General features: G+C 34.5%; 1 protein-coding gene and 2 pseudogenes across 1 annotated transcript in view; all 3 read left to right on the top strand.

The window, feature by feature from the left end:
* Nucleotides 1-26,762, top strand: part of AKAP9 (A-kinase anchoring protein 9) — a 152,363-nt gene that overhangs the window by 57,443 nt on the left and 68,158 nt on the right. Inside the window, exons 10-17 of the mRNA XM_023532572.1 lie at nt 316-395; nt 8,995-9,133; nt 9,842-9,927; nt 13,955-14,069; nt 14,523-14,721; nt 20,168-20,264; nt 21,432-21,524; nt 26,012-26,368. Coding sequence (XP_023388340.1) covers nt 316-395; nt 8,995-9,133; nt 9,842-9,927; nt 13,955-14,069; nt 14,523-14,721; nt 20,168-20,264; nt 21,432-21,524; nt 26,012-26,368 — 1,166 coding nt within the window. The remainder of the gene's footprint in view (nt 1-315; nt 396-8,994; nt 9,134-9,841; nt 9,928-13,954; nt 14,070-14,522; nt 14,722-20,167; nt 20,265-21,431; nt 21,525-26,011; nt 26,369-26,762) is intronic.
* On the top strand, nt 15,667-15,785 carry LOC111743360 (annotated as a pseudogene).
* On the top strand, nt 21,564-25,490 carry LOC111742692 (annotated as a pseudogene).

Raw genomic sequence — 26,762 nt, 5'->3', positions numbered from 1 at the left:
AAGAGTAAATACTGAAATTTGTGAAGTTTTTGTTTTACATGGATATATATAATAGTTTATGACATATGATTTATTTCTTACATTGGATTGCAGTAAAAAATATTCTAAGTTATGACTTTATACCGTTTTATAGAAGTTGAAAATTCTACTGATTATCTGAGACAGTTAACATAGAGCAGTGAAAAATAACTTTGAAAGAAATAAAGAATTTAAAACTAATGTTATTTCAGGGAAGCTTCCATTTGACATAGGTTTAATATGTTAGTAGTACTTAACTATGTAAATCGAATGTCTTAATGCAAGATCTTCCATTAGGTGATGAAGTGAAGCCTTTACGAACACTCATTGGAAAACTTCAGAAGGCAGTGTCTGAAGAATGCTTTTATTTTACACAGGTGAGATGTTAGTTAAAAAGAATATTGCGATAAGTGTACATGGTGACAGATGATTACTAGAATTAATGGTATGATCACATTGTAAGGTATTAAAATGTCCAATCACTATATTATGCACCTGAAACTACTGTAACCAGTATAAGATTATATACCAAGTATACTTAAATGAATAAACTTTTTAAAAGTACCTTTAAACAAAATGCTAAATTTTGAGTTACTATTAATTTGATAAGCAGAATCATCCAAGTTGGTTTTCCCTGCTATCTCACTTCAGTATTGCACTTAGAAAATATTCCTGAGTTTTTAAGTTTAAAATGATTATTTAAGATTTTTCTTGGTAATAAGTTTGAAACAAAAGAAATTTAGGTAAATTATGTCAGCGATAGAACAGACAACAGATATGGCTAATAAGAAAGCATTGGACCAGTGAAGCCTCAAACAGGTCTATTTCCTGTCCCTGCCCACTTTGGTGGCTAAGTGAAAAAAACTAATTATACCAATTACACACTGCTGGTAGGAGTCTATCACCTTAAGAAGCAGATTGGCAAGGTTGAAGATATGTATTTCCCACAACCCAGTCTTTTACTGCTAGAAAGGCTCTCATATGTGCACAACCAGATATATTGATTTCAGGAGTGTCTATATTAAGTTAAAAATTGGAAACAACTTAGATTTCCATCTACAGGCAAAGGAATAAATGAATTGTGGTGTATATATATTCAATGGAACACCATTTAGCCATGTTTAGTATGTGTACTAATGTCAATAAATCTCAAAAGAAAAATATAAAAACATATGCTAGAGTAGTCACATCTGGGCAGAAAGAAAAGCAAATAAAATGGGACACAGCTTCAAATCTATATGAAATGCTCAATTTCTATAAAAAAATGGAGATAATATAAAATATTAGTATTTTCAAGGCTAGCTAACAGATAAGCTTTTTTCTGCATAAATGAAGTAGTTCAAAATTTAAATTATATTCCTAGGCTTGTCCCTGATGTCTGGTCCAGCCTGTGTATTTATTTGTAAATTGAAGGGAGAGAAGGGTGGTTTAGTTGGGACAGGTGAAGGCTGCATTACCAATTCTGATTATGTATAAAATCGTTCAAAAAACAGTATTGCAAAAAAAAAAAGAAGAAGAAAGAGAAAAGAGTCAGAAATAACCACACCAAAAGCCTTTATTCATTCAGCTACTCTTCATCCTCTACCTCTCCCTCCACCAAAGAGTTCAGGTTTATATTCGTTGTTTATCAACAGTAAATATGGAAAGAGGGCCCAAGTCACAAGAGTTCATCTATAAACTGACTTCTTTAAATTTTTTCTTCCATTAATGTGTCTGACCCCTAATCTCAAGTTGAAATATGAATCAGCTTTTTGTAATGGAGGGCCCCTCTAGAATTTGTCATGAAACCGGGTTTTGTCACTAATTATTGATGTTGCTGTGAACTAATTTATGTCTCTGAATCCTTTTCTTTATCTGTAAACTGAGTGATCATTCAGCTTTCTCCAAACTCTAATATGATAAAATTCCAACTTAAGGATGGTACTGAAAGTTTAATAAACTGTTGTTATTTGGCAATAGAGTTTAACTTTTAAGTGAATCTTAAGAAATAGCAGCAATAAACAATTTGACTTTTAAGTCTAGAAATTGTTGATATTTCCAGTTGTGGGAGAGGGCATGTGTTAGAGGGCTTATCAAATGATTATAGAGCCTATGTTGTTATTAAATAATTTTAGAATTGTCTTGCTCAGGAGGAAAAAACAGTAATGTGTCAAATATTTTTAATTTTTGTGTATATATAAACCACAGAAAACTACTGTTATAGAAAAGTGTATGAATGTACTCTCCTACTTGATATAATTTCTATGGAATTCGTAGACTTCTAGTCATCATTTTTAAACTTTCGTCCTTGTCTTCTAGTGTTTTTTCAAGGGTAGTTGAGATTACAGAGATGACATCAGAATAGGATCTAAGCTAGAAAGTGGTAAATTAAAGTATAAGATATATTCATTATTAGAAAGAAGCAGAGAACTAGAAGAGTTACATCAGAAGTTACAAGTTGGGCAGCTCTAATCTAACAAAGGATGCTCTCAACACTTAAATACGTCTGAGAGATAACACATATCGAAACATCTGAAGGTAGGCAAATCACAGCAAACAGATGGAAGGAGGGGAGAAGAACGGAGATGGCAAACACGAGCCAGAGCTTACTGCAGGTCTTGGGAGAAGAAGAGGGGAGGAATCAGGTTGCAGCATGTACTCTTTGCAGGCGTAAGGAGCGGAGAGGTATAATAAGCATTCTTGCCTGAGTGATCAGCATGTACTATGGCTGAACCCAGTGACCGGGGCAGAGATGGAACACAGAGATTTGGTAGTTATGGTCTAGCAGCCACCATTGCCAGGCAGAAAACAAAGCCTCAGAGCTTTCCCGCCTCCCCCTACCCTCCCAGAGCTCGCTTCTCCACACCCTCTCAGAGCCAACAGCGGGCCCCAGAAGAAGTTATAGTAGAGAATGTCAGGTTACAGAGCATTCCTCCCAGGGCAGTAGACACACACTGCTGATAACCCTGTTGACGGGTGGAGATACAGAGACGAGACAGCTGAGGTCTGGCAGTTGCCATTACTGGATGGAGAACAAAGCTACAAACACCAGCAGCTTCACCCAGCCTACTCTGCCCCCACCCATCACAGCTGAACCCAGCTGGCGGTTCCTGGGATACGTTGGGCAGATACAGCTCTGCTGGCAGCCTCTGGTTGCAGAGGGCAGCGCTGAGATTTATGGGCTCAGAACCCCATTGCCCAACACATTTCCCCATGGAAATGATACCCTGAGACTGAGGCGATCTGGTCACAGACTTGATGCCCACCTCCCCACCGCCCCATAGAGATCAGAGAAGCTGGAACACTGCAAGAGAAAACAAAATCTTGCACTTCAGTGCCACCTCCTGGAAAAAAAAAAAATGTCTTATCAACCTGCTGAATAGAGAAATATCACTCTTTAAAAAAAAATATTTCATTCCCATAAATGCCTAGAATTAATCCATCAAATACCGTGAATAACCAAGGTAACAAGGCAGTTTAGAAAAAATGAAAAATCTGGAGCAAATAAACTTAAAGAATGGAAATATGTGATTAAAATTATAGAATTCAAGATTACTGTTTTGAAAAACAGTGTGATATAAGAAATAGGCAAGTTTAATGAAGTACTTCACTAAAAAAAATAGAAACTTTGAAAAAGAACCAAATAGAAATTCTGGAACTGAATAACTCAATAAAAGAGATGAAAAACGAACTAGCAAGGAAATAGAGCTGACCAGATAGATGGAAGAAGGAATTAGTGATATCAAAGATAGAAACATGGAAATGACACAGATGGAAGAAGAAAGAGACTTGAGAGTAAAAAAAAAAATAACTACGAGAATATCTGACTCCATCAGAAAGAGAAATATAAGAATAATGAGTGTACCAGAAGGGGATAGGGAGAAGGGAACAGATACCTGTTCAAATGACTGGTTAAGGAGAACTTCCCAAACCTACGGAAAGAGCTAGGTCCTTGAATTCAAGAAGCAAACAGAACACCTAATTATCTTAATTCAAAAAAGTCTTTTCCAAGGCACATTATATTAAAACTGTCAAAAATTAATGACAGAATTCTTAAGGCAGCCAGAGAAGATGGTAGCCTGTAAGGAAATCTCATTAAATTGTCATTAAATTTTTCAGCAAAAACTGTACAAGCTAGAAGAGAGTGGAATAATATATTCAAATATTGAAAGAGAGAAATTACCAGCTATGAATAATATACTCAGCAAAATTACCCTTTAGATATGAAGAAGAAATAAAGACTTTCCCAGACATACAGAAGCTGAGGAAATTTACCATCACAAGACCTGCATTATGGGAAATATTCCCAAAGAGGAGTTTTCTACCTGAAACAAAAAGAAAAAAATGATTCAGAACTATGAGATCACTAATAGAAGCAGGAAATTGCAACCCTTATTCATAATAGAGTCTTATACACTTAAATATAACATAAAGGTTAAAGGAGGTAAAAGCATTAAAATAAGAGAAGACAATGCTACTGCAATTTGGAAATTAACTCAGCATAAATAGGGATAATTTGTGACAACTGTAACATAAAAGGGCAGTGGGTAAAGGTCTGAATTTGCAAAGGGAAATGGAGGTAAGATGCATTCAGAAGAAAAGGATTTAAATATATATATACACACACACACACACATATGTGTGTGTGTGTGTATATATATATATATGTGTGTGTGTGTGTGTGTATATATGCATCTTTCATTTGCATAAGCCTAGTGGTAACCATACACAAAATCTAGAACTGAGACACAACATAAAAAAGAGAAAACAGAGGAAAACATCATAGATTACCATCAAATTAAAATAACAGACCAAAACACAAGGGAAAAGAAGCAATGAAGACACAGAACTATCAGAAAACAAAAGATAAAATGGCTATAGGAGATCACAATACATCAATAATCACCCTAACTGTGGACTGAACTCACCAATAAAAAGGCACAGAGTAATGGATTGAATTATAAAACAAAACCCAACCACATGCTGTCTTCAGGAGACATATCTCACCTGCAAGGACAAATACAGACTCAATGTGAAAGAGTAGAAAATGATACTCCAAGCAAATGGCATCCAGAAAAAAAGTGGGTGTAGCCGTACTGCTATCTGACAAAATAAATTACAAGATAAAAAATATAACAAGAGACAAAAATGAATATTTTGTAATTATGAAGGGGACAGTACATAAGAAAGACATATACTTATCAACATATACACCCAGTCAGGCAGGGAACACCAAAATATAAAGAAGCAACTGCTAACAGAATTAAGGGAAGAAACTGACAGAAACACAATTATAGTAGGGGACCTAAATACCCCATTGACAGCTACAGGTAGATCATCCGAACAAAATCAATAAGGAAATATTGGCCTTAAATGACACATTGGGCCAAATGGACATAATCAATATTTACAGGGCCTTTCATCCCAGAATAACAGATTATATATTTTTCTCTAATGCACAGGGAACAGTCTCAAAGATAGACCATATGTCGGGAGGCAAAACTATCCTCAACAAATTTAAGAAGATTGAAATCATACCAAGCATATTCTCTGACCACAATGCTTTGTAATTGGAAATTAACTACAACATGCTATTAAAGAATGACTGAGTCAAAGAAGAAATAAAAAGAGAGATCCAACTATCCATAGAGACAATTGGGAATGACAGTACAACATATTAAAACTTGTAAGCTACAGCAAAAGCAATAATAAGAGGGAAGTTTCTGTCATTACAGGTGTATCTCATGAAACAAGAAAAATCTCATTGAACAACCAAATATGACGTCTTAAAGAACTAGAAAAAGAACAAATGAAGCCAAAGTCAGCAGAGTGAAGGAAATAATAAAAATTAGAGCAGAATTAAATAGAGAACAAAAAGACAATAGAAAAAATTAATGCAACAAAGAGTTGGTTCTTTGAAAAGATTAATACAATTGATGAACCCCTTGGCTAGACTCACTAAGGAAAAGAAAAGACTCATACAAAATCAGAAATGAAAGAGGAGTTACGACAGACCGCAGAAATTCAAAGGACCTTACAAGGAAGCTATGAAAGAATACATGCCACCAAGTTCAATATAACCTAAAAGAAATGGACAAGTTCTTAGAAATATTTAACCTTCCTAGGCTGAACCATGAAGAACTGGAAAAGCTAAATTCAACAGTAAAGAAATTGAAACAATCGTCAAAAACCTCCCAAAAATTAAGTGTCTAGGAGCAGATGGCTTCACTAGTGAATTCTACCAAACATTCAAAGAAGATTTAATACCTGTCCTTCTCAAACTTTTCAGAAAAATTGAAGAAGGGGCAATACATCTTAACTCATTTTATGAGGCCAACATTAGCTTGATACCAAAAACTGGCAAGAATAACACAAAAAAAATTATAGGCCATGATCTCCAATGAATATAAATGTAAAAATGCTAAACAATATACAAGCAAATCAAATAGAACAATACATTAAAAAATAATACATCATGATCAAGTGGGGTTCATTCCAGGGATGCAGGGATAGTTCAACATATGGAAATTAATCGATATGATTCACCACATTAACAAAGGATAGAAATCATTTGATCATATTAGTAGATACAGAAAAAGCATTTGACAAGATACAACATTCGTTTATGATTAAAACACTCAGTAAAATGGATACAGAATATGTCAACATAATAAAGGCCATGTGTGACAAATCCACAGTTTATATCATACTCAGTGGTTAAAAAAAAAAAAAATGAAAGCTTTTCCTCTAAGATCAGGAGCAAGACAAGGGTGCCCACTCTTGCCACTGTTATTCAACATTATACTGGAATTCCTAGCCAGAGCAATCAGACAAGAGAAATAATAGGCATCCAAATTGGAAATGAAGAAGTCATATTGTCACTTTTTGCAGACAAAATGATTCTTTATATTGAAAACCCTAAAGACTTTAGCAAAAACGATTAGAAACTATAAATACTGTAAAGTTGCAAGATACAAAATCAATGTATGAAAATCCATTATGTTCCTGTATACTAAAAATGGAATTTTAGGGGAAAAAAAACTAAAATCAATTCCTTTTGCAATTGAAACAAAAAGAATAAAATACCTAGGAATAAACAAAGAATATGAAGGACCTATACACTGAAAACTACAAGACATTATTAAAAGAATTGAAAATGACACAAAGAAATGGAAAGATAGTCCATGTTCATGGATTGGAAGAATCAACATAGTTAAATAGCTATATTACCCAACACAATATATAGATTTAATGCACTCAATCAAAACCCAATGGCATTTTTAAAAGAAATAGAACAAAAAAAATCTTTAGATTTTTGAGACCATAAATGACCTAAAATTGCCAAAGCTACTCTGGGAAAAAAAGAACAACACCAGTGGTATCACATTCTCTGACTTCAAATTATACAACAAAGCAATAGTAATCAAAATGGCATGATATTGGCAGAAAAACAGACACACAGACCAATGGAACAAAACTGAGAGCCCAGAAATAAACCCACATGTATATGGGCAAATAATTTTTGACTAAGGAGCCAAAAGGAGCCAAAACTACAGAGAAAAGAAAGCCTCTTTAATAAAAGGTTCTGGGAAAATTGGAAAGCCATACGTAGAAGAATTAAATTAGTCTTCAATTTGTCACCATATACAAAAATGATCTCAAATCAAAGACCTAAATATAAGACCTGAAACAATAAAATGCATAGAAGAAAATATAGGTACTAAACTTATGGACCTTGAATTTGACCTCAAAGGCAAGGGAAGTAAAAGCAAAATTAAATAAATTGGATAATATCAAACAAAAGCCTTTGCACAGCAACCATCAACAAAGTGAAAAGGTAAGCAACCAAATGAGAGAAGCTATTTGTAAACAACTCTTAAAAAATGGCAGTTAAAAAATGGGCAGTTAAAAAATGGGCAGAGAACCTGAACAGATACTTCTCTCAAGCAGACATAGAAATGGCCAACAGATATTTGAAAAGATGTTCAACTTCACTAGCTGTTAGGAAAATGTAAATCAAAACTATAGTGCGATACCACCTCATGCCTGTTAGAATGGCTATCATCAATAAGATGAATAATAACAAGGGTTGGAGAAGCTGTGGAGAAAAGGAACCCTCCATACACTGCTGGTGGGAATGTGAATTGGTACAGACACTATGGAAAACAATGTGAACCAGCAATCCCTCTTCTGAGTTTCTACCTTAAAATTTAAAAACATTTATTCACAAGGATATATGTAGTCCTATGTTCATTGTAGTATTATTCACAGTGGCCAAGACATGGAAACAACCAAAGCATCCTTCGATGGATGATTGGACAAAGAAGATGTGCTACATATATATACAATGGAATATTACTCAAAGAAAAGATGAAATACTGCCATTTGTGACAACAGGATGGATCTTGACATTATCATGCTAAGCGGAAATAAGTCAGATGGAAAGGGTCAAGAATCATAAGATTTTACTCATGTGGGATATAAAACAAAGCAACAAACAGGACAAACAGCCAAAAACTTATAGACATAGACAACTGAACGGTGGTTGCCAAAAGGCAAAAGGGTATGGGGGAGAGGTAGGAAAAGGTAAAGGGGGTCAAATATATGGTGACGGAAGGAGATTTGACTTTGGGTGGTGAACACACATGCAATATACAGATGTTGTATTATAGAATTGTATACTTGAAACCTATATAATTTTATTAATCATTGCCACCCCAATAAATTTAATAAAATTTAAAAGAAAGGAGAAAAAATTTATAGTTTTGATTAGTGAAGATTATCGATATTTTCCTGATGTAAGAATATTATGTCCTATATATAGATTTAGAGTTGATTTCTTTTGCAGGTTGACTTGATGTATGGAAGAGTGTTTTCTTTTTTATTTTCCTGTGCCATTTTGACTGTCTTTGACATACAAGAAAATAATGTTTAATGATCTTTAGAGGCACAAATCAAATTTTAATTTTATAAAATACCTGATTTTATTGTTAACAGACTTTTTGCAATGTCCTTGGTGAACATTATACTCCTGCTTTAATATGTGATGAAAATGCAGGAGAGAGAGAGAGTTCTGACGTGCATTCTACTGAAAAGGAAGAACTAAAATTACAAGATTACAGACACAGAGTTCAAGGTAATAAAAAGCTTACCACATTATTAAACGCGTATTTAATTTTCTTCAATTGATGATAAACTTTTACCTTTAATCATGATTTAATCACTTAGCCAATTTATCATCTCAATATCTTTTCATTTCAGAGTCACGAAATCTCATTTTTAATATACATTTTAATTTTTGTAATGCAATAATTGTGATATAACGAGAACTGGAGTTGTCTACAAGTTTCCTTGTCTCATTATCTACTATTCTTTTCCCATCTTTTCATAATTATAATTCTTTCCTTAATTTTATACCATAGATCCAAACCTTTAAAAAATATTATATTTATTGAATTGTTTGTCAATTTTTTTCTTTTTAAAAGCATAAAAGACAAAATTATCTTAATAGGAATCTTGTGTTAGTTTATTTTTACAAATTATAGCCTCAGTTAATTTTTTGGTGTCTCTTCACAGATAAAAATTTTTTTACTCTTGTTCATTTGAACAAAATATGTACAAATTCATGAATACCAAGAGAAATTAATGTGTTTTAATATGAAATTGTCAAAATATCCTTGTAGCAGCTATTTTACTGCTTTAATGAAATTTTAGTTTTTGATTACTAAATCTGTGAAGTTTACTTCTAGCAGGATTTCTAAAGTTATGAATAGATGAATAATACTGAAGGAAGCAGACTTTTACTGTGGAGTGAAATTATTATAATTGTTTGTTTGTCATCTAGATTTTCAAGAAAATATGCAAACTCTTCTCAACAAAGTAACAGAGGAATACAACAAACTTATGCTACTTCAGACAGGATTAAATAAGGTCTGTGAAATGGAAAATGTATCATAATGTTTGCATTTATTGCATTACCTCCTGTTTTGTAAGTTTTTTCACACAGTGTTATTATATGTTAGATTTCTTTTCAAGCAATTTTTCTAGGATGCTGCTAGGCAAATAAACTGTCTCCTGAACTGTGACTTCCTTCATCTGTGCTTTAGGCTGCTGCTTCTTCTGCCTTGCTTAATCAGTACTCTTTCAGCCCTTTTCTGTTTTCCGGAAATTGTTTGAAATCTCTCTTGGTTTCTTATTTTTTTTTTTGTTTATTAAGGCTTTATACCTGTTACAGATTCTTCACTATCAATTAAAATTCACTGTCATTTTAATTGAGTCATGGGGGGGGAGGAGGTGTATGTCAGAGTTCAGTCGTAAATGTCTGCATGAAATTAGCTCATAAAATAAATGAAGAAGACCAAGTGAAAGCAGGAAAAATAAAACCTGGGGAAAACATATCTCATTCAAAGGGGGCAAAGACTGCTCAGCTTTACCCTGTTGTTGCCACATGTAGGAATGGGGGCCCAGTGTTGCTAATTCTTTCAGTTTATCAATTTTCTGTGTTGTCTTTTGCTTTTTAAAATGTTAGGAAGTATTAACAATAAAAGATTATTATTTGGGAGAAAACAATTAGAAAAAACATACAACAAGAAAAACTGTTTGGTCTCCAAAACTTTTACAGCCTGGATTTGAAGTCATGCCTCCACTTTGCAATAGAGTCCAAGTTTAAACACATATTCAGTGTTTCTTGAACTAGTTTTCTTTTTTAATTCTATAATTTTTTGACTTTGTAGCATTTGCAGCTTTCATATAATATTTTCTCCCCTTAGTTTCTATGACTTCAATTCTGGGCTTTTCAAGCCTTCATTGTGGGTTTTGGCCACTCTGTTTATAGTCACCAAGTATCTGTACTTGATCTCTTAGGCTGTACGCTGCTCTTACCGCTTTCATGGCTTCCAGATCTCAGTGTCTAGGTCAGTCTTTACTCCTGAGCTGCAGAGTCCTATATCTAATTGGATACCTCTCCTTGAGTATCCTTTAGGTATGTCTCAGTGAACATACTGAAATTTGAATTTATTAATTTCTTCCCCTTAAGCCAGTTTTTCCTGTCTTCTCAGTATTGAAAAATTACATTTAACCAGAAACTCGGGGATCATCCCAGACAGTTTTCTCCCCTAACCTGTGATATTCCATCATATTGCAATATAGTCTGAAGGGAGTGAAAAAGAAATGAATGATACATACTTTGTTCTCATTCAGTTATCCAGCCAGTAATTTTTATTTGCTAATTATATGCCAGGTTGTCCTATTTACTGGAAATAAAGCAGACTATACAACGTAAATAAAATCACTAGACTGAATAAATCTGTAAATTGATTAACTAATTCAAGGAGTATAATGTACATATATATAAAATAGTTATCCAAGGCAACATTTAATTGTTTAAAAGAGTACTTTCAAAACTAAGCAAACAGGTAGATGAGCGTAGGTGCTGGTAATTAAGGAAGATTTCTTGGAGGAAGTGGGATTTAAATTGGACCATGAAAGGTGTGTAGGCTTGGAAAAGGAAAGGGAGGGAGAATAGCATTCCAGATGGGAGAGGTGATATGATCAAAGTCATATGTGTAGGTGTGATTTATTTGGGACATTTGCTGAGAGAGCAATGAACTCTGAAATTAGAGAGGGTAGACTATATCAAACTTTGAGTGCTAGGCTGGACTTCTATCTTGTAGACATTGAAAAGTTGTTGGAAATTTGTAATTATGGGCTAGACATCAGGAAGTTGAACTTTTAGGGAGATTATCAGGTGGCAGTGGGAGGTAAGAAGGAAGGGACAATTCATAAGATATTTTAAGGAAGAACCTAAAGAATTTGATAGTTGATGTGGAAGAAAAAGAGGAACAGGACCAAGATGACTCATTTTTTTTTTCATTCACTATACCAATGTCACTTGCACCTTAGATTTCTATATAATGTTGCACAGAGTATGGGTAGATTTAGAGTCCCCAAGACTACCTACCTGGTCTGTGATTTGCTGGAGGGACTCAGAGGATTCAAAATACAGTTGTACTCAAGACTAATATTTATAACAGCAAAATCGCTCTGGGAAAAGCACATGGGGCAAAGTTTAGAGGAAAGCAGGTAGTTATAGGACACAATTTCTATAGCAATAGTTGTGAAATTTTGTGCTGAGTCTTTTAAGGAGGCTCACCATACAGAGGGTAAAAAAGTGAATTTCACGGTTTAACCTAGAAAGTTAGCTATAACTGCAGAGACATCCCAGAGTTTGGTTGGCATTGGTCAGCAGTGAACTGCATCAGTGCCTAACCCGTTAGCCTCATCTTCTACTCTCTTCTTCATTTTAGCCATAATCTTTCATACCCCTGGGCTTTTTTTTCTGCCTAACTGCCCATGCCCCTCCAGTGTGCTTGGCATGTTCCTACTTGTTCTTCCAGTTGGTTCAAATGTTACCTCCTCTGTGTCATCTTTCCCTATCTTCCTAGATTTAGACATTTCTTTCTCCATTCTCATAGCACCTGTTCAAGCCTTTGCCTATTTTCCGTTTGTTTTTTTAAGCCTTTGATTATTCAACTTAGCTTTTTCCATTATTTTAAATACTTGATTACCCTCTTTTCTTCCCTGTTTTCATAGTTCCTTGAAAAAACATATTTGTATCATTATTATTTATGTTATTTATAATAATTTGTTTATTCTTCTGCCTCTTCCACTAGATTCTGAACCCTTTAGAATTAGGGACTCTTCTCTTTATTTTTAATTCCTCTTAGCACAGTGTTTTGTTTAGCACACAGTAAAGGCTTAATAAATGTTTGCTGTTTGAATTAAGTGAAGACATAGAAAGATTGGGTTGGAAACTGAAAATTTTGCCTGATGGGCTTTATTTTCTCTGGGAAATGGAAGGCAGGGGCTTTTGTTGAGATGTATTCGGGGGGAAGGAGTGGGGTAGAGGACTTGATAAGAGTAGTAATCAACTGAAATGTCCTTTATGGGAAATAGCTTTTATCCTGTTGCTCACCTGCTTCTACGGTATCCTTTGTTCATCTAGTCTAGCAAGTTCAGTCTCTTCCCTTGCTTTTAAAGTGCTCAGTAATCTAGATCTGTCATATCTAGTGTATTTTCCCCATTCTTATCCAAATTAAATTCTTCTAAACAAGATCACTGTCTTCACTAATAGCATAGGTCATTCTTTAGCAAATACTCTTACTTTTCTTCCTTATTGCCTTTCCTAATCATTGCCCAAAATAATTGAGGTCCAAATCAAATTTAACTCCCTCCATAATTACTCAGACCCACATCAATCAGTCTTTCTTGTGTCATTGCCTTTATGGTCAAACTTTATAGTTTAGTACTCCACTAATTGTTTTATTTTACTTCCCCAACTAGTTGATAAAGTCTGCGAGAGCAGATATTTTTACTGATTTTCTATTTTTATTCTCTTTTGTCACAATATTGGCTACATAATAGATGATTATTAAATATTTGATGAATGACTAAATACACATATGCATCTAACATATTGCTGCCTAGTTTTCATAGTTAAGAAAATAAGCTGAGATTTATCTGCTTTCATTATTTTCCTTCCTTTTGTGTAAAGAGCTTTTACACAGTCAGGTTGACAGTTATATTACCAAGTTTTGATAATATAAAATTTACTGTGTTTGAGTTGAAATTTTAAAGACCAAGTCAAAATAATATTGTTATGAGCTTTAAACCAAAATTCTGTGCAGTTCCTATTTTTGTAGTATAATGAACTTCCTTCTGGATATAAAAGAATATTATACTTAACTAATATAATTTCATAGCTATGGAGAGAATCGGATGTGAATCACTGTCAAAAGAGAACATGAAATAACTTAGCAGGGAAAATATTAGTATCAGAGTTTCACAATTTTCAGTGACTTTGAAAAAAACATTTTAAATGTTAAGTTGCTTTAATATGGTTTTCTAGATATTAGATCATATACTTATGTCACTGCTTTTCTTCTGTTATTTTCAATAGATTCAGGGAGAGCAGACAGATGATGTGAAACTTGAATCTGCAGAACAAAACCTACCAAAAGAAAAAACAGAGTATTTATCAACCCATTCTCAGATGACCAATTTGGAAGACATTGGTAAATTTTGAATATATACCACAATGTGATGTTTTTATACCAAATATTAAGTAATTTGATTTTTTTTACCTTAAAATTTGAGACAATCTGGGGATCTTAGATTGTAACCTTTCTGGTTGCAGTTTTCTCATCCTCAAAAGGAAAGTTTTGAAATCACCTCTTTGGTCCCTTCCCAACTTCTTATTTTCTAAATTGTTTTTAGTTTAAAGACTTTAATAGTGGTAGACTTAGGGAACTATAGTTATAAAGATAGATATGATCTTGAATTATACTATTCATGTTTTCTGGTTTTTATAAGTCAAATCAGTTTAAATTAAAACCTGAGTTATTACTACTAAGAAGCATTTTTTTCAAAGGAGAATGAATATTATCTGCACACATAAAAAAGTGGTTGTGGTATTTTAATGTGGAATATGTACTAAATGTATATTTTCTTCTTTTTATGTAACTTAGATGTCATTCAGAAAAGCAAGTTATCTACTTTACAAGATATTGAAAAAATTAAACAACTTGAAGGACAAGTCCAAGAATTAGAAAACCTTATATCCTCTTTGCACCAACAGTTGAAAGAAACTGAAGAAAACTATAGAACAGAGATCCACTGTTTGAAGAAAAAGCTTCAAGCTCTTAATGAGTCCACAGTTCAGCCAAGGTATCCATCTACTTATAATTTCATTCAATAGTATTTGTAGCTTAGTAATAGTCATAGTATGGTTGTTTTAAGAAAAAAAATGTAACTTAAGCAACATCATTTGAAAGAGATAGGATGTAGCATTATCAAGACATAAGAACAAGAGGTAATTCTTTGTCTTGAAATAAATGCTGTGAAATAAATGTGTGAAATAAATGCTGGTGTGCACCAAAGACATTTTATTATAGGAATTTTACTTACACCTGTATTTTATAAAGATGCTGGTTGTTATTAATCTGCCAGATTAAATAAGGCAGTATGAATGTATTTATTGTTAATCATATGCATAGTTGTTACTACTTTGGTGTAGGGAACACATGAGGACTGTAAGATATGACCATTCCAGCCATGGCTGGACCTCCTCCACTTAGTTGTCTAATGCTCAGATTTACTGTGTCCAGAATAGAACTCTGTATCGTCCCCTCAAAATTTGCACCCTCCGCAGCCATCTCCATTTGTGATGACTCCTCTTCTTCTCATAACCTCACTTCCAAAATATCAGTAAATCCTATTATCTCTACTTCCAAAATACATCTGAACTGAACCACTTATCACCATCCCCCTGGTTCTTGCCATCATCATGTCTCATTTGGATTATGGCAGCATCTCTCTGCTTCTACCCTAACTCTTCCGCAGAGTCTCGGCACAGTTCCAGAACTTTGCTTTTAAAATTTAGGACAGATCATGTTATTCTAGTGCTCTTGTGTCCTTACACTGCCTTACTGAATTTTACACGATGAGTCTCTATTACCTCTCTGACTTTCTCCTGCTGACTTGCCTTTCACTTACTATTCTCAAGCCAGTTGTTTTGAGATCCTCAGACTGCCAGTATGCTCCTGCTTTAGGGACTTCTCATTGCCTTTTCTTCAACTAATGGTCATTTAGTCCTGTCAAAACAGTCATGGAATCTACAGCCATGCTACCCTGAACAAGCCCGATCCCATCTGATCTAAGAAGCTAAGCAGGGTCGGGCCTGGTTAGTACTTGGATAGGAGTCCACCTAGGAAGACCAGGTGCTGTAGGTGTAAAAAGTAAAAAAATAAGGGACTGTAAACTGACAAGGTCCTTGCAATCTGTGAGGTCAACCAAGGGTTGCCTTGCCTAAAAAAAAATAAAAATAAAAATAAAATAAAAAACATCCATGGAGACATTTGGTCCATACCAAAAGGTCCTTGGTATTTAAATCTTGCTTTTCTGTGAGATTCAAACCCTGACCCATCTATTTAACCTTCTGTCCCATTACCAGCAAGGCTATCAGAGTGAAAAGGGTTATTATTGGCAATACAGCCACAGTACAGTTATTGGACCAATAAAACATGATAGTATGTTTATAATGTATTAATCCTGTAACCAAAAATATAAATAAACATTATGGGTTATTTGAACCTTGGGACGTTTTCTAAGTATGAATTTGTTTGAAAGGACCAAATTTCAGGGACCTTTCAGCATGGACCAAATGTATCAGTGGACGTTTTGGACATGAGCAAATGTCCTACAAGGATTCCTTTTACTTCGAATGATCTTTCTCCAGATATTTGCATGCCCATCACGCTTACCTTCTTTGGGTCTTTACTCAAATGTCATGTTCCCATGGGGCCTATTTAAATTAAAATCACCCTTTAGAACTCTGTGTCCTAATTTCCTACTTCATTTTTTCCATATTACTTAATATTATCCATTATATATATATTTATAAAATAAAAAGTGTATGTCTGTGTGTGTATATATATATTTGAAGGGTAGTTTATTTGTTTTTGTTTGTTGTCTGTTTCCTGTGAAGTACTTTAAGCTTTGTATGGGTGGGGATTTTTGTCTATTTTTATATCACCGAAGTAAGCCCTATAATAATTCCCTATGCACAGTAAGTGTTCACTAAATATTTGTTAAGTGAGTGAACAATTTATAATTTAGTTGGGAAATATACTGTAGTGTTTCACTAGCTCTGTTAAATCCTCAGATTTCATCTAACTCTGGTTGGCTCTGCTGTCCTAAGACTGATGCTTCCATAGGCGCTAGCCTCAAGGCAGTTTTTTTTTTTTGGAGACAAAATACTGAATGTCCAGTTTTTTTGGAAATGGTCTTTCTCCTTTTATTCAGGGTCTGTATGTGGGCTTTGGAATTGTTCACCCAGCATTGACACAGCCTTATAAAGCTTCCATCTTATTTGAAATCAGTGGTTCCCAAAGTTAACCATGCATCAGAAACACTGGAGGTTTTCGAAATTTAATATTATTATTTGAATACTTATTACAGATTCAGTAGCTTTGAGCTGGAAGCTGGACATTTGTATCTGTAACGAGATAATGCCGATGCAGGCAGTCCATGGATTGGCACTCGGAAACCACTGCTTTAGCTTCTCTGACGTGAAGAAAATAGGCAGACAGTAAGAACTCTCTGAAAACCAGCTAACTACACAGTATTTCAAGAAGCTTTCCATTAATTAGTTATGCTTTCTCTCTAAAGCATGAAGAAAAGAGTTTTCTGGATATGCAGACTTACTTTGCTGTTTCTGCATTTGGGCTTTGGCCAGCTCACCACCTTCTCTCAGAGCTTCTATAATACTCAGTGGAAATGTACTGAGGATATACCTTTTAACTAAAACCAGTAGTTTCCCTTCCCCCCGCCCTGTGCCAAAAAAAAAAAAAAAAAAGAGAGAGAGAGAATAATAATACCAATTGCTAACATTTATTGAACATTGCTATGGATATCTTCACGTATATTATTTGTTTAGCTTCACAACAACCATATTATTATTTGAATACTTATTACAGATTCAGTAGCTTTGAGCTGGAAGCTGGACATTTGTATCTGTAACGAGATAATGCCGATGCAGGCAGTCCATGGATTGGCACTCGGAAACCACTGCTTTAGCTTCTCTGATGTGAAGAAAATAGGCAGACAGTAAGAACTCTCTGAAAACCAGCTAACTACACAGTATTTCAAGAAGCTTTCCATTAATTAGTTATGCTTTCTCTCTAAAGCATGAAGAAAAGAGTTTTCTGGATATGCAGACTTACTTTGCTGTTTCTGCATTTGGGCTTTGGCCAGCTCACCACCTTCTCTCAGAGCTTCTATAATACTCAGTGGAAATGTACTGAGGATACCTTTTAACTAAAACCAGTAGTTTCCCTTCCCCCCGCCCTGTGCCAAAAAAAAAAAAAAAAAAAGAGGTTTACTGACCTCCGTGCTCACTCCTACTAACAGTGATGACTCACAATTATTTCTTACAAATGTCATCACATATTTGGACACACCTGTAACACTTTTTGAATAAAGAGTATCCTGTACTCCTAAAGTAGACTTGAGCTAGTTTAAGAAAAATAATTGAGTCATTCATTTAACAGATATTTGGTCATGTCATGGTGGAAGCCTCTTAGGAATATAGTATAGGATTGGAATGACCATGGGCTTAAGAGTCAGACATACCTGCATTTGACCCCCGATTTGACCTTTTACTGGTGTATGATTTGGGGCAGATAATTTAAACATCTCTATAATAATAATAACTACCCTTAAGATTGTGAGGGAAGACTTGCCTTGGCTATATGCCATGGAAGAAACTTTAGATGTATGTAAAGTGGCCCTTTCTCTCAAGGGACTTCAGTCTAATCATTGAAACAACAATTATTCACAAAATAATTTTTAAAAAGTAGTGATTGGGAATTTAACATGGGGGTATAGCCAAAGTGCTAGAATTTAAACTGATCTCTGTGTGGTATTTTTCACTGCCCATCACTGTAATATTAGAGTGGCTCCAGGGGAAAATGACTACGAGACATTGGGATGGAAGGAATGTTGGGAGCAAAGCAGAGGAAAAAAATTAAAGATGACCTTGTGTTGTTTGAGCTTAGATAATGTGGAGAATAATAGTGCATTAATATAAGTAGAGAAATCAGGCTGGTGGTGAGTAGGACCTTAATTGTAAGAGGGGAGCAGTAGGTTTGCTTTACCTGGATGTTTTTTGATTTTGGGACAAATACTTTCAAATGCTAGTTTTATGACTACAGAATGAAGTCATTGTGACTAAGTAGCACTTTTTTGGAGTTTGGATCTTTAATGGCTAGATAAATAATCAGGAGAGTTTTCTAGGCTGTGATGGAATCAAGACATGAAGCCAAAGAAGAATGTGTGTAAAAAGTAGTGAGGAAGCAGAGACAAAATGCTGAGAAAGATGAAAAGAACAAGAAAGTAGAAAAGACAGTCAAAGGAAACCAGTTTTTACATTTGTTTAGTGTGAACATAGAACATGCATATAAAACGTGAATAGGTGACTCACAGCTGAAGAAAAACTTATGTGAACAATAGCATTTGAAAGGACGTGTAATCTCAAAAATAAAGGCATACATGTTCTAAAAAAGTTTTAAGATTGTTAGAAGTTTTGTGTTGTTGAAGTTTTGAGAAAATAATTGATACTGTTTTTGGAATATAATTAATGTAACTTTTTAGAATATGGCAATATATTGAAATTTTAAATATTAAGCCTGACAATTATTTGTAAGATTTTATCCTATAGAAACATCCATAGATGTGTGCAAACATATATTATGAGGATCTGTATTATAGCACTATTTCTAATAGTGAACATTTGGAAATAACCAATGTCAGTAAGTGGGTTAGTTATGTACATTATGAATTGGGATGATGACAACTTGTATTTCTCCAATTTGAGGCAGAATGAAAGAGAAGAGGAAAAAGGAGGAGGTGGGCAAGAGGAGGATGGAATGAAGAAGGCAGTATGGGTGCACATGAAAATGGGAGTGAGAAATTGTATTAACTGAGAAAGAAAATTATAATTCAATCTTTAATCTTTTTCCCTAGTTCCTAAATATTAAGCTTATTTTTATAACCTAAGTAAGCATTTTAAGAATTTTTTTACAAAATAACAAATGCTTATAAAACAATACAGAAAAGACATGAATACCAAAAGATACATAAATTGAAAACAAACAAAAATCCAAAAGTGACTGTGCGTAAATTAAGAACCTTCCCTTTACTGCCACTGCTCCCCAGTTCCACTAGAGGTAATCATTATTACTTTTCATGTGTATTCCAGAATTATTTGTGTATGTATAAATAATTTTTTATAAAAATGGGATTTTACAAACTTTTATACTCAATATGGATAATTTTTTTAAGTGTCTGTACCTATAAATAGCCCCATGTCATAGCAGACATCGTAAAACCGCATAAAATTCAATGGTGATCTGTTAAAATATTCTATCATTCGATTACTTTTAAGTGGAAAAATTAATCAAAATTATCATTTTAAGTTACAATATCTGTAACTCTTAACCTGTCATTTTTGTTTCCCCTACCCTAATACATATTTATGCATGCTTTAAATTTGGACTATCAGCAAAACTCACACACAGCTCTAATTTTTTCACCCTCTTTTATTTATATTTAGCTTCTCCATTGATTCAGTGGTAATTACTGAACCTGATGTACAGAAAAGCATACACCCTGGAAGTTGTCTAAAACAGGACATAGATGGTGCAAGAGAGGTATTATATCTTTTAACTGTAATGTACACTGATTTTATTTTTCTTATCATTTTTATGTCTGCAGTTTAATAAATAGTTGCTGAGAAGCATAATAAATATGAGGATAATATCCTATATAAGCAACTCAGAAGAATAAAGTGTTTGTTTCCCCCACACACACACACATAAGTATGTTCTAGTTTAAAATTTGTCTATTTTGTATTACATGGGCTGTGTAATAAATTAGTTTCAGTGCCCTGACCAACAGCTTTTCTTCCCACCATGGGAAGTTGGACCAAACCATTTCTAGAATAGTGTTTAGGAATCCCCCAAACCCAAGATGCTAGGGCTGGGACAGTGGATGAGGTATCCTTCGCACAGGCCAGGTAATATATAAAAGCTCTCACCTTTTACACTATCTGCCATTTAGCTAAACCACCTTCTACCTCTCCTCAACATTGTCTATATTCTTAATTTGTGGCCACTTTTCTTACACTTAAAACTGCAAACCCTGGTCTCCATTTAGTAGATTTTCAGTTCTTAAGTCCTACAGAAAATAAAGATCACTGCCCTCTCTCATTCTGGATCCAGAGGAAAGATATTGGCCACATTCTGGATTCTTCCACATTCATCCCATATGGAGCATTTGTTTGGATAATATTCAGATAATTAGTAACTAAAGAAATATTTTCATACTGAGAACATGTTTATATTTTAAAAAATAGTTTAAAGTTTTTTCTATTTATAAAAGTAATTTGTATTTGTAGAAAATTGGAAAGAAACAAAGAAAATTTTCTTATAATTTCAGGAGCAAAGATAGCCACTGTTAACATTACTTAAAATTAAATACATGCACACATCTTATTAATTGTATTTAAGAAGTATCTTTATTCCACTATAGAACTGTATGTTAGTAATTGTAAATATGTAAATATATCTCTCACTTTGCATCTTTGTTAAGTTCATAGTAGTAAGCACACTATGTAGTAGAATTATGTAGTAGAATTATACACTGGAATTATTCACTAGATTTATTGTTTTTAATTAAAGGAGCAGAACTTAAATGTATTAAAACATCTCGAGTTTTCTAAGAAATAGTGATCTTTTGACAATATTTTAGAGAAGTTTAAAAATAAGTTCTGTATAATTAGTGTAAATAATTATGTCATATTTTGCTTTTTAATTTAGTTTTCTGGTAGAGAATTTGGAGAACAGGAAACAAATATGGTTAAGTTGCTGGAAAAACAGTACCAAGAACAATTAGAAGAAGAAGTAGCTAAGGTAAGTTTATGGTTTACCCAAAAGATTATTGTGATATATACTCCCTATGAGCCTTCAAAAAACATAGATTTTTGTTGATAGTAATATAATTTATTTTTTTGTTTCGTGTTTCATACATAGCTCATCTTTTAAGATGTCAGATACTGATGTCAACCTAAGTTGCCTTTAAGTGGAATGTCCGGTGAATTTTTCTTTGACAAGAGCATTTTTCTCTTGACGTAGAATAGTAATTAGAAACTTTTCAGAATTCCAAAACAAGTTTTTATAAATTTGTTACCATGAGCGTATTAACTTCTGAAGGAGTTTGTCCTTCCTTGAAGGTGGGAGATGTAGTAGGAAATGACAAAGAAGGTACTTGGTCTTTTATATATGACCTCTGCATACCTTTCCCTAAAAGTTACTCTGATATTAATGACTGTAGATAGTATTACATGCTATGCCAAAACCATTCTTTTAAACTTGAATACCAAACATATCACCTAGTCTATCATGATTCCATTTTTTTTGTCTTTGTATTCTTTTAAAATGCATATACCTGATTGGGTTCTTATATTGTAACAGTTAGATTCTGAGTTTGTTTATTTTTTTACCACATTGCAGCTGTTCCAGTATAACAATCCAAGTGGCGTATATGCATTTTAAAATGAGAGGTTTGTTAGGATACACAGGAGATGCATAAGAAATTAGGTTAAACATAGATGAGGTCAAGACCCAAGAAAATATATGGGCCATAATGATATCGTCACTTCTGTATCTCAACTAAATGTTTAGTTCTTGGAGATCATACTAAAATAAATGAGTATATAGTTCTCATTATCTAGTTCTTTGGAGAAATGTAGGTTTTCTCTTGCACTTAGCTCTTTCGTAAGTTTCTCAAGTGGAATATTATAGCAGAGCATCATAGTATAGCAATTCAGAGCACAAGGTTTGGTGTAGGATATACCATGCTTTGAATTCTTGTTCTTCTGGTTTACTAGATCTGTGATCTTAGGAAATATACTTCTGAGTCTTGATTCCATGTTAAAGAGGAAAGTAATAAGTATAATAGTAATTCTTCTGAGGATTCAATGAACTAAAGCATGTAAAGCACCTAGCAGATGATAAAGACTATTATTTAATGATATTTTAAAAGTAGTATTATTACTATGATAATGGTGATAAATAAATATATTTTGTGCTCCCGTGTATGGGGCCTGAGTAAGCCACGTGCAGCTGGCTGTGGCCCAGGAGCTGCTGCTGCTGCTGTTGCAGCTGCGGCTACTACGGCAGCAGCAACAGCCCGGCACCTATGCTGAATTGAAGGCAGGGGTGCACCCTTTGTGAACGTGCAAATCCACGCCACTCAGATGCACTGGCCCCTGCAGCTGCCTGCATATCTCAGCTGGCCTGTGCATTTCCCCTGAGAAGATGCAGCTGTTCCCGTGGCTGCTGAAGTAGCCGGTGCCCAAGCAGATCGGGCACTACTCGGGCTTGTCACCATTGTCACTATCCATCAAGCAGGACTTCAGGAGAGAGAATACTTGAGAGAAAACCTCATATATCCTTCTAGGAAAGGAGCTTCTTCTGCAACTGGCTAACACAACGAGAGAAGTTAATCTTCTGCCAGACAATATGCTTAACCACCCTTCAGCAGGATTGGCTCAGAGTTGATATATGCAGAGCTTCCTTGAACTTTTGGGGTATGAAAGTAAGAGCTCTGAGGATCCACAGATATTGGATAACTTTCTACAAGTTCTAATTAAAGTCAGAAATAGACACAACGATGTGGTTCCGGCAGTGCTGCAAGGAGAAGTTTGTTTTCAATCCATTCATTAACAGTAACACCTAGTATTTTCTGGATCAGTTTTATACCAACCACATCTCCTTCTGCATGCTTATTAACCAGCACATACTTCTGTTTGGAGGTGACACTAAACCAGCTTATCCCAAACACGTGGGAGTATCGATCCCACGTGCAGCATAGCTGGCTAGTGAAGGATGTGTATGAAACCGCCAGCACCCTGTGTAAACAGTATTACCTGGTAGCTCCAGAGCTGGAAGTTGAAGAATTCAATGCCAAAGCTCCAGACAAACCTATTCACGTAGTTTATGTGCCCTGACATCTGTTTCATATGCTTCATTTGAGTTGTCCAAGAATTCAGTGAGAGCAGCAGTAGAACTCTGATAGAAAAGAGGGCTGCCTGTCTTTTAAAACCCTTGTTACTCTGGGTAAAGAAGACTTGTCCATTAAGATCAGTGACCTAGGTGATGGCATCTCCTTTTGAAAAATAGATCGTCTTTTTAACTACATGTGTTCAGCTGCCCCTAGATGGAGCCTGGAGCCTACAAGAACTGCCCCTCTGGCTGGATTTGGTTATGACTTGTCAATTCCTCATCTGTATGCCAGATGTTTTCAAGGAGATCTAAAACGATCTTATGTGGAAGGAGTGGGTACAGATGCTGTCATTTATTTGAAGACTCTTTCAAGTGAATTATTCCAGAGACTTCCAGTTTGTAATAAATCAATTTGGTGCACCATTACAAGACCACACCTGAAGCTGATGACTGGAGCAATTTTAGCAGTGAGCCCAGAGACGCTTCAAAACACAAGGTGAAACAAGATCAAGACTGATGGAACTTCTAGAGAACTGAATGCTTTGGTCCTCTCTGTGAAGAAAGATCATCTTCCACAAGTCAACCAAAGAGAGTTCCTTTCCTCTGCCAACTCTGAGCATGGCGCCATAGTTATCCCAGTGCTTGAATGTGTATTTTCTCTGTGCCAGCTGGACCTTTCCTAGAGAAACCTTGTAGCTACTTAAGATCTTCCACTAAAGTAATGACTTGAGTAAAAAAAAAATTATATATATACATACATATATGTATACATATGTTTTGTAAAGCATTATTTGTCCAAGCTGATAGCACAGCACCAAAGTACAAAGTCAGTAAAAACTATTCCAGATGCAGCCAAGGTGTTGATGGCCCCACTTGATCCTAGAATGATATAGATTGTTGACATTAGTCACCAGTACTGGCGGAATTATGCTCTACCCTATAACCCTTAGATGTGGTGGTGGAAAAAGATTGAGAGCCATTGTTTTAAAAATAGAAGAAGCCCACTAGGAGTAGTGATTTCACATACAGATCACATTAGATTCAGCCTGAACATTGACATGTACTTACATTTCACTGTCAGGCAGTGTTTATGGTGCTGGGAAAAAAAGAGGAAATTTTTGCTCTGATAGACCTTACATTCTGGTTGGTGCAATAGACAATATACAAGTGATGATAAGTACTGTGAAGAAAAAACAAACTTGGCCAGTAGGACTGGAAAATACTATGGGGGGGGGGTGAGATGGTGTTATTTTATATAGGGTTATCACAGGTCTCATTTTTAAAGTTAGAGGAGAATCCTGAAGGAAGTAAATCTTGTAAATAAGAGGTTGAGCACCTTTTTAAAAAGTGGGATGTAAGAAAGAGAAAAGTCAAGAATTACTACAACAAATGTGTCCAAGAGGTGGCCAAAGAGAATTGGCAAGAGTGTGAAGACCACGTACCCAGCTGCCAGCTCTGCAGGTTCGACTCAGTCCTGCCACCCCCATATTTATAGGGCCTGTTTGGTGAAATATTGTGAAATCCTGGCACAAACCTAGCTCCTCAGCAGATGTAACTGGGTACCGGAGGAAGAAATACAGGGAAAGGGGCATGGGCTTGCCCTTCACGAGAAAGTACTACTCCAGGTTATTAGACTAAGCCACTGGAAGGATGATATTTACTTTAGTGTCAAATGTTAGATGGAAAAGACTGCAAAGAAGTAGGTTTTGGAGAGGAGTAGGACACTTCTAAGAATTCAGCTTTTGGGGTCTACCACAGGACTGTGAGGGGAGACACGAATTTGTTTGGAGGCACCTTCTAGCTTGCTTAGTAGGCTCCATGAGCAAAGCTCACCCTCCCAAGTTGAAAATTTATGGACAAGAAGTTATTGAAATTAATGTGAAACTTTAATAAATCTATTGAAAATTATATAGAGATGTATTTCTTGAAAGATATTTACTATAGGTAAGCTGTAAAAGCAGACTGTAATATTAAAATATGACATTTTTCTGAAAATAATGCACATCTGTATTTATATCCATATCTATATGTAAAGAGAGGAAGAAGATTTGGAAAAGTTATTCATACAATGTTAATAGTGATTTTTCTTGGAGAAGAGAACTCTAAGGGTTTTTATTTCCTTCTTATCTCTATGCTGAACATTTATTGTTATCATAGTAAGAATTTTTTTTAAATTTTTTAATTTAAAAAGCCAGGCAGTAAAATAGATACTTTTCATTAGATTCATTGTAAAATAGAGAATCTTTATATTCATATCACTTATCAAAGGATTGCTTTTAATTTAAAACCATGAGGCCATAATTTTTTTCCAATTCATGTAATTTTGAGTGGTGTTTTTTAATTCTCACTGGTATTTATAAATCTAGTTCTTTTTTGTTTATCTTATTATTTAGGTCATTGTATCAATGAGTGTAGCATTTGCTCAACAAACTGAACTATCTAGAATCTCTGGAGAAAAAGAAGATTCTACATCATCGAAACAAGCACATGCTCTATGCCAACAAGAAAAACATTATTTAAATGAAATGAAATTACCACAGGGTCAAGTTGGTTTTCAGACTTTTGAGACAATGGACATGAAATTAAAAGAAGAATTTAAACCGCTTAGTAAAGAGTTAGGAGAAGATGGAAAGAAAGTTCTGTTATCAAATAATAATAATCTTGATGATATACTAGAATCAAAGGACCGCGAACTGACTATTTCAGAAGAACTTTTCTGCAAAGATAAAACATTTATAGCCAGAGAATCTGTAAGTATGCCTCTTTGAATATAAAAACAAAAAAGTGTGACTTTCTTCACTATAAAATTATTAGTAATGTCTTGACTCAGGATTCACATTATGAACGTGTTTTATTACTAGTAAGGAATATGAGTAAATAACTTAATATTATTAACTAAAACAAGTCTGGTTCATAGTATTCTTGTTTGTCTAACACACATTGTACATGGTAAATTTTTTTTTATTCATTAATGGAGGATCAATTTTGTGTCTGTCTCAACTGTTTGTGCCATTAACAGAAAGTAAATTCTGTCTCTTTAAATTATCTAAATTCAAATTGTTGATTAATGTTTAGAATAGGTTATTTCTTGATAGAGGCATGTTCAAATAAAATTGTCAACTCTTTATGTAGTGCAAAACTTGT

Source organism: Pteropus vampyrus, unplaced genomic scaffold (genome assembly GCF_000151845.1).
Source record: "Pteropus vampyrus isolate Shadow unplaced genomic scaffold, Pvam_2.0 Scaffold4, whole genome shotgun sequence".
In the NCBI taxonomy this organism is placed as follows: domain Eukaryota; kingdom Metazoa; phylum Chordata; class Mammalia; order Chiroptera; family Pteropodidae; genus Pteropus; species Pteropus vampyrus.
Note: the sequence above shows the minus strand (reverse complement) of the source record. Positions and strands in the feature narration are given on the sequence as shown.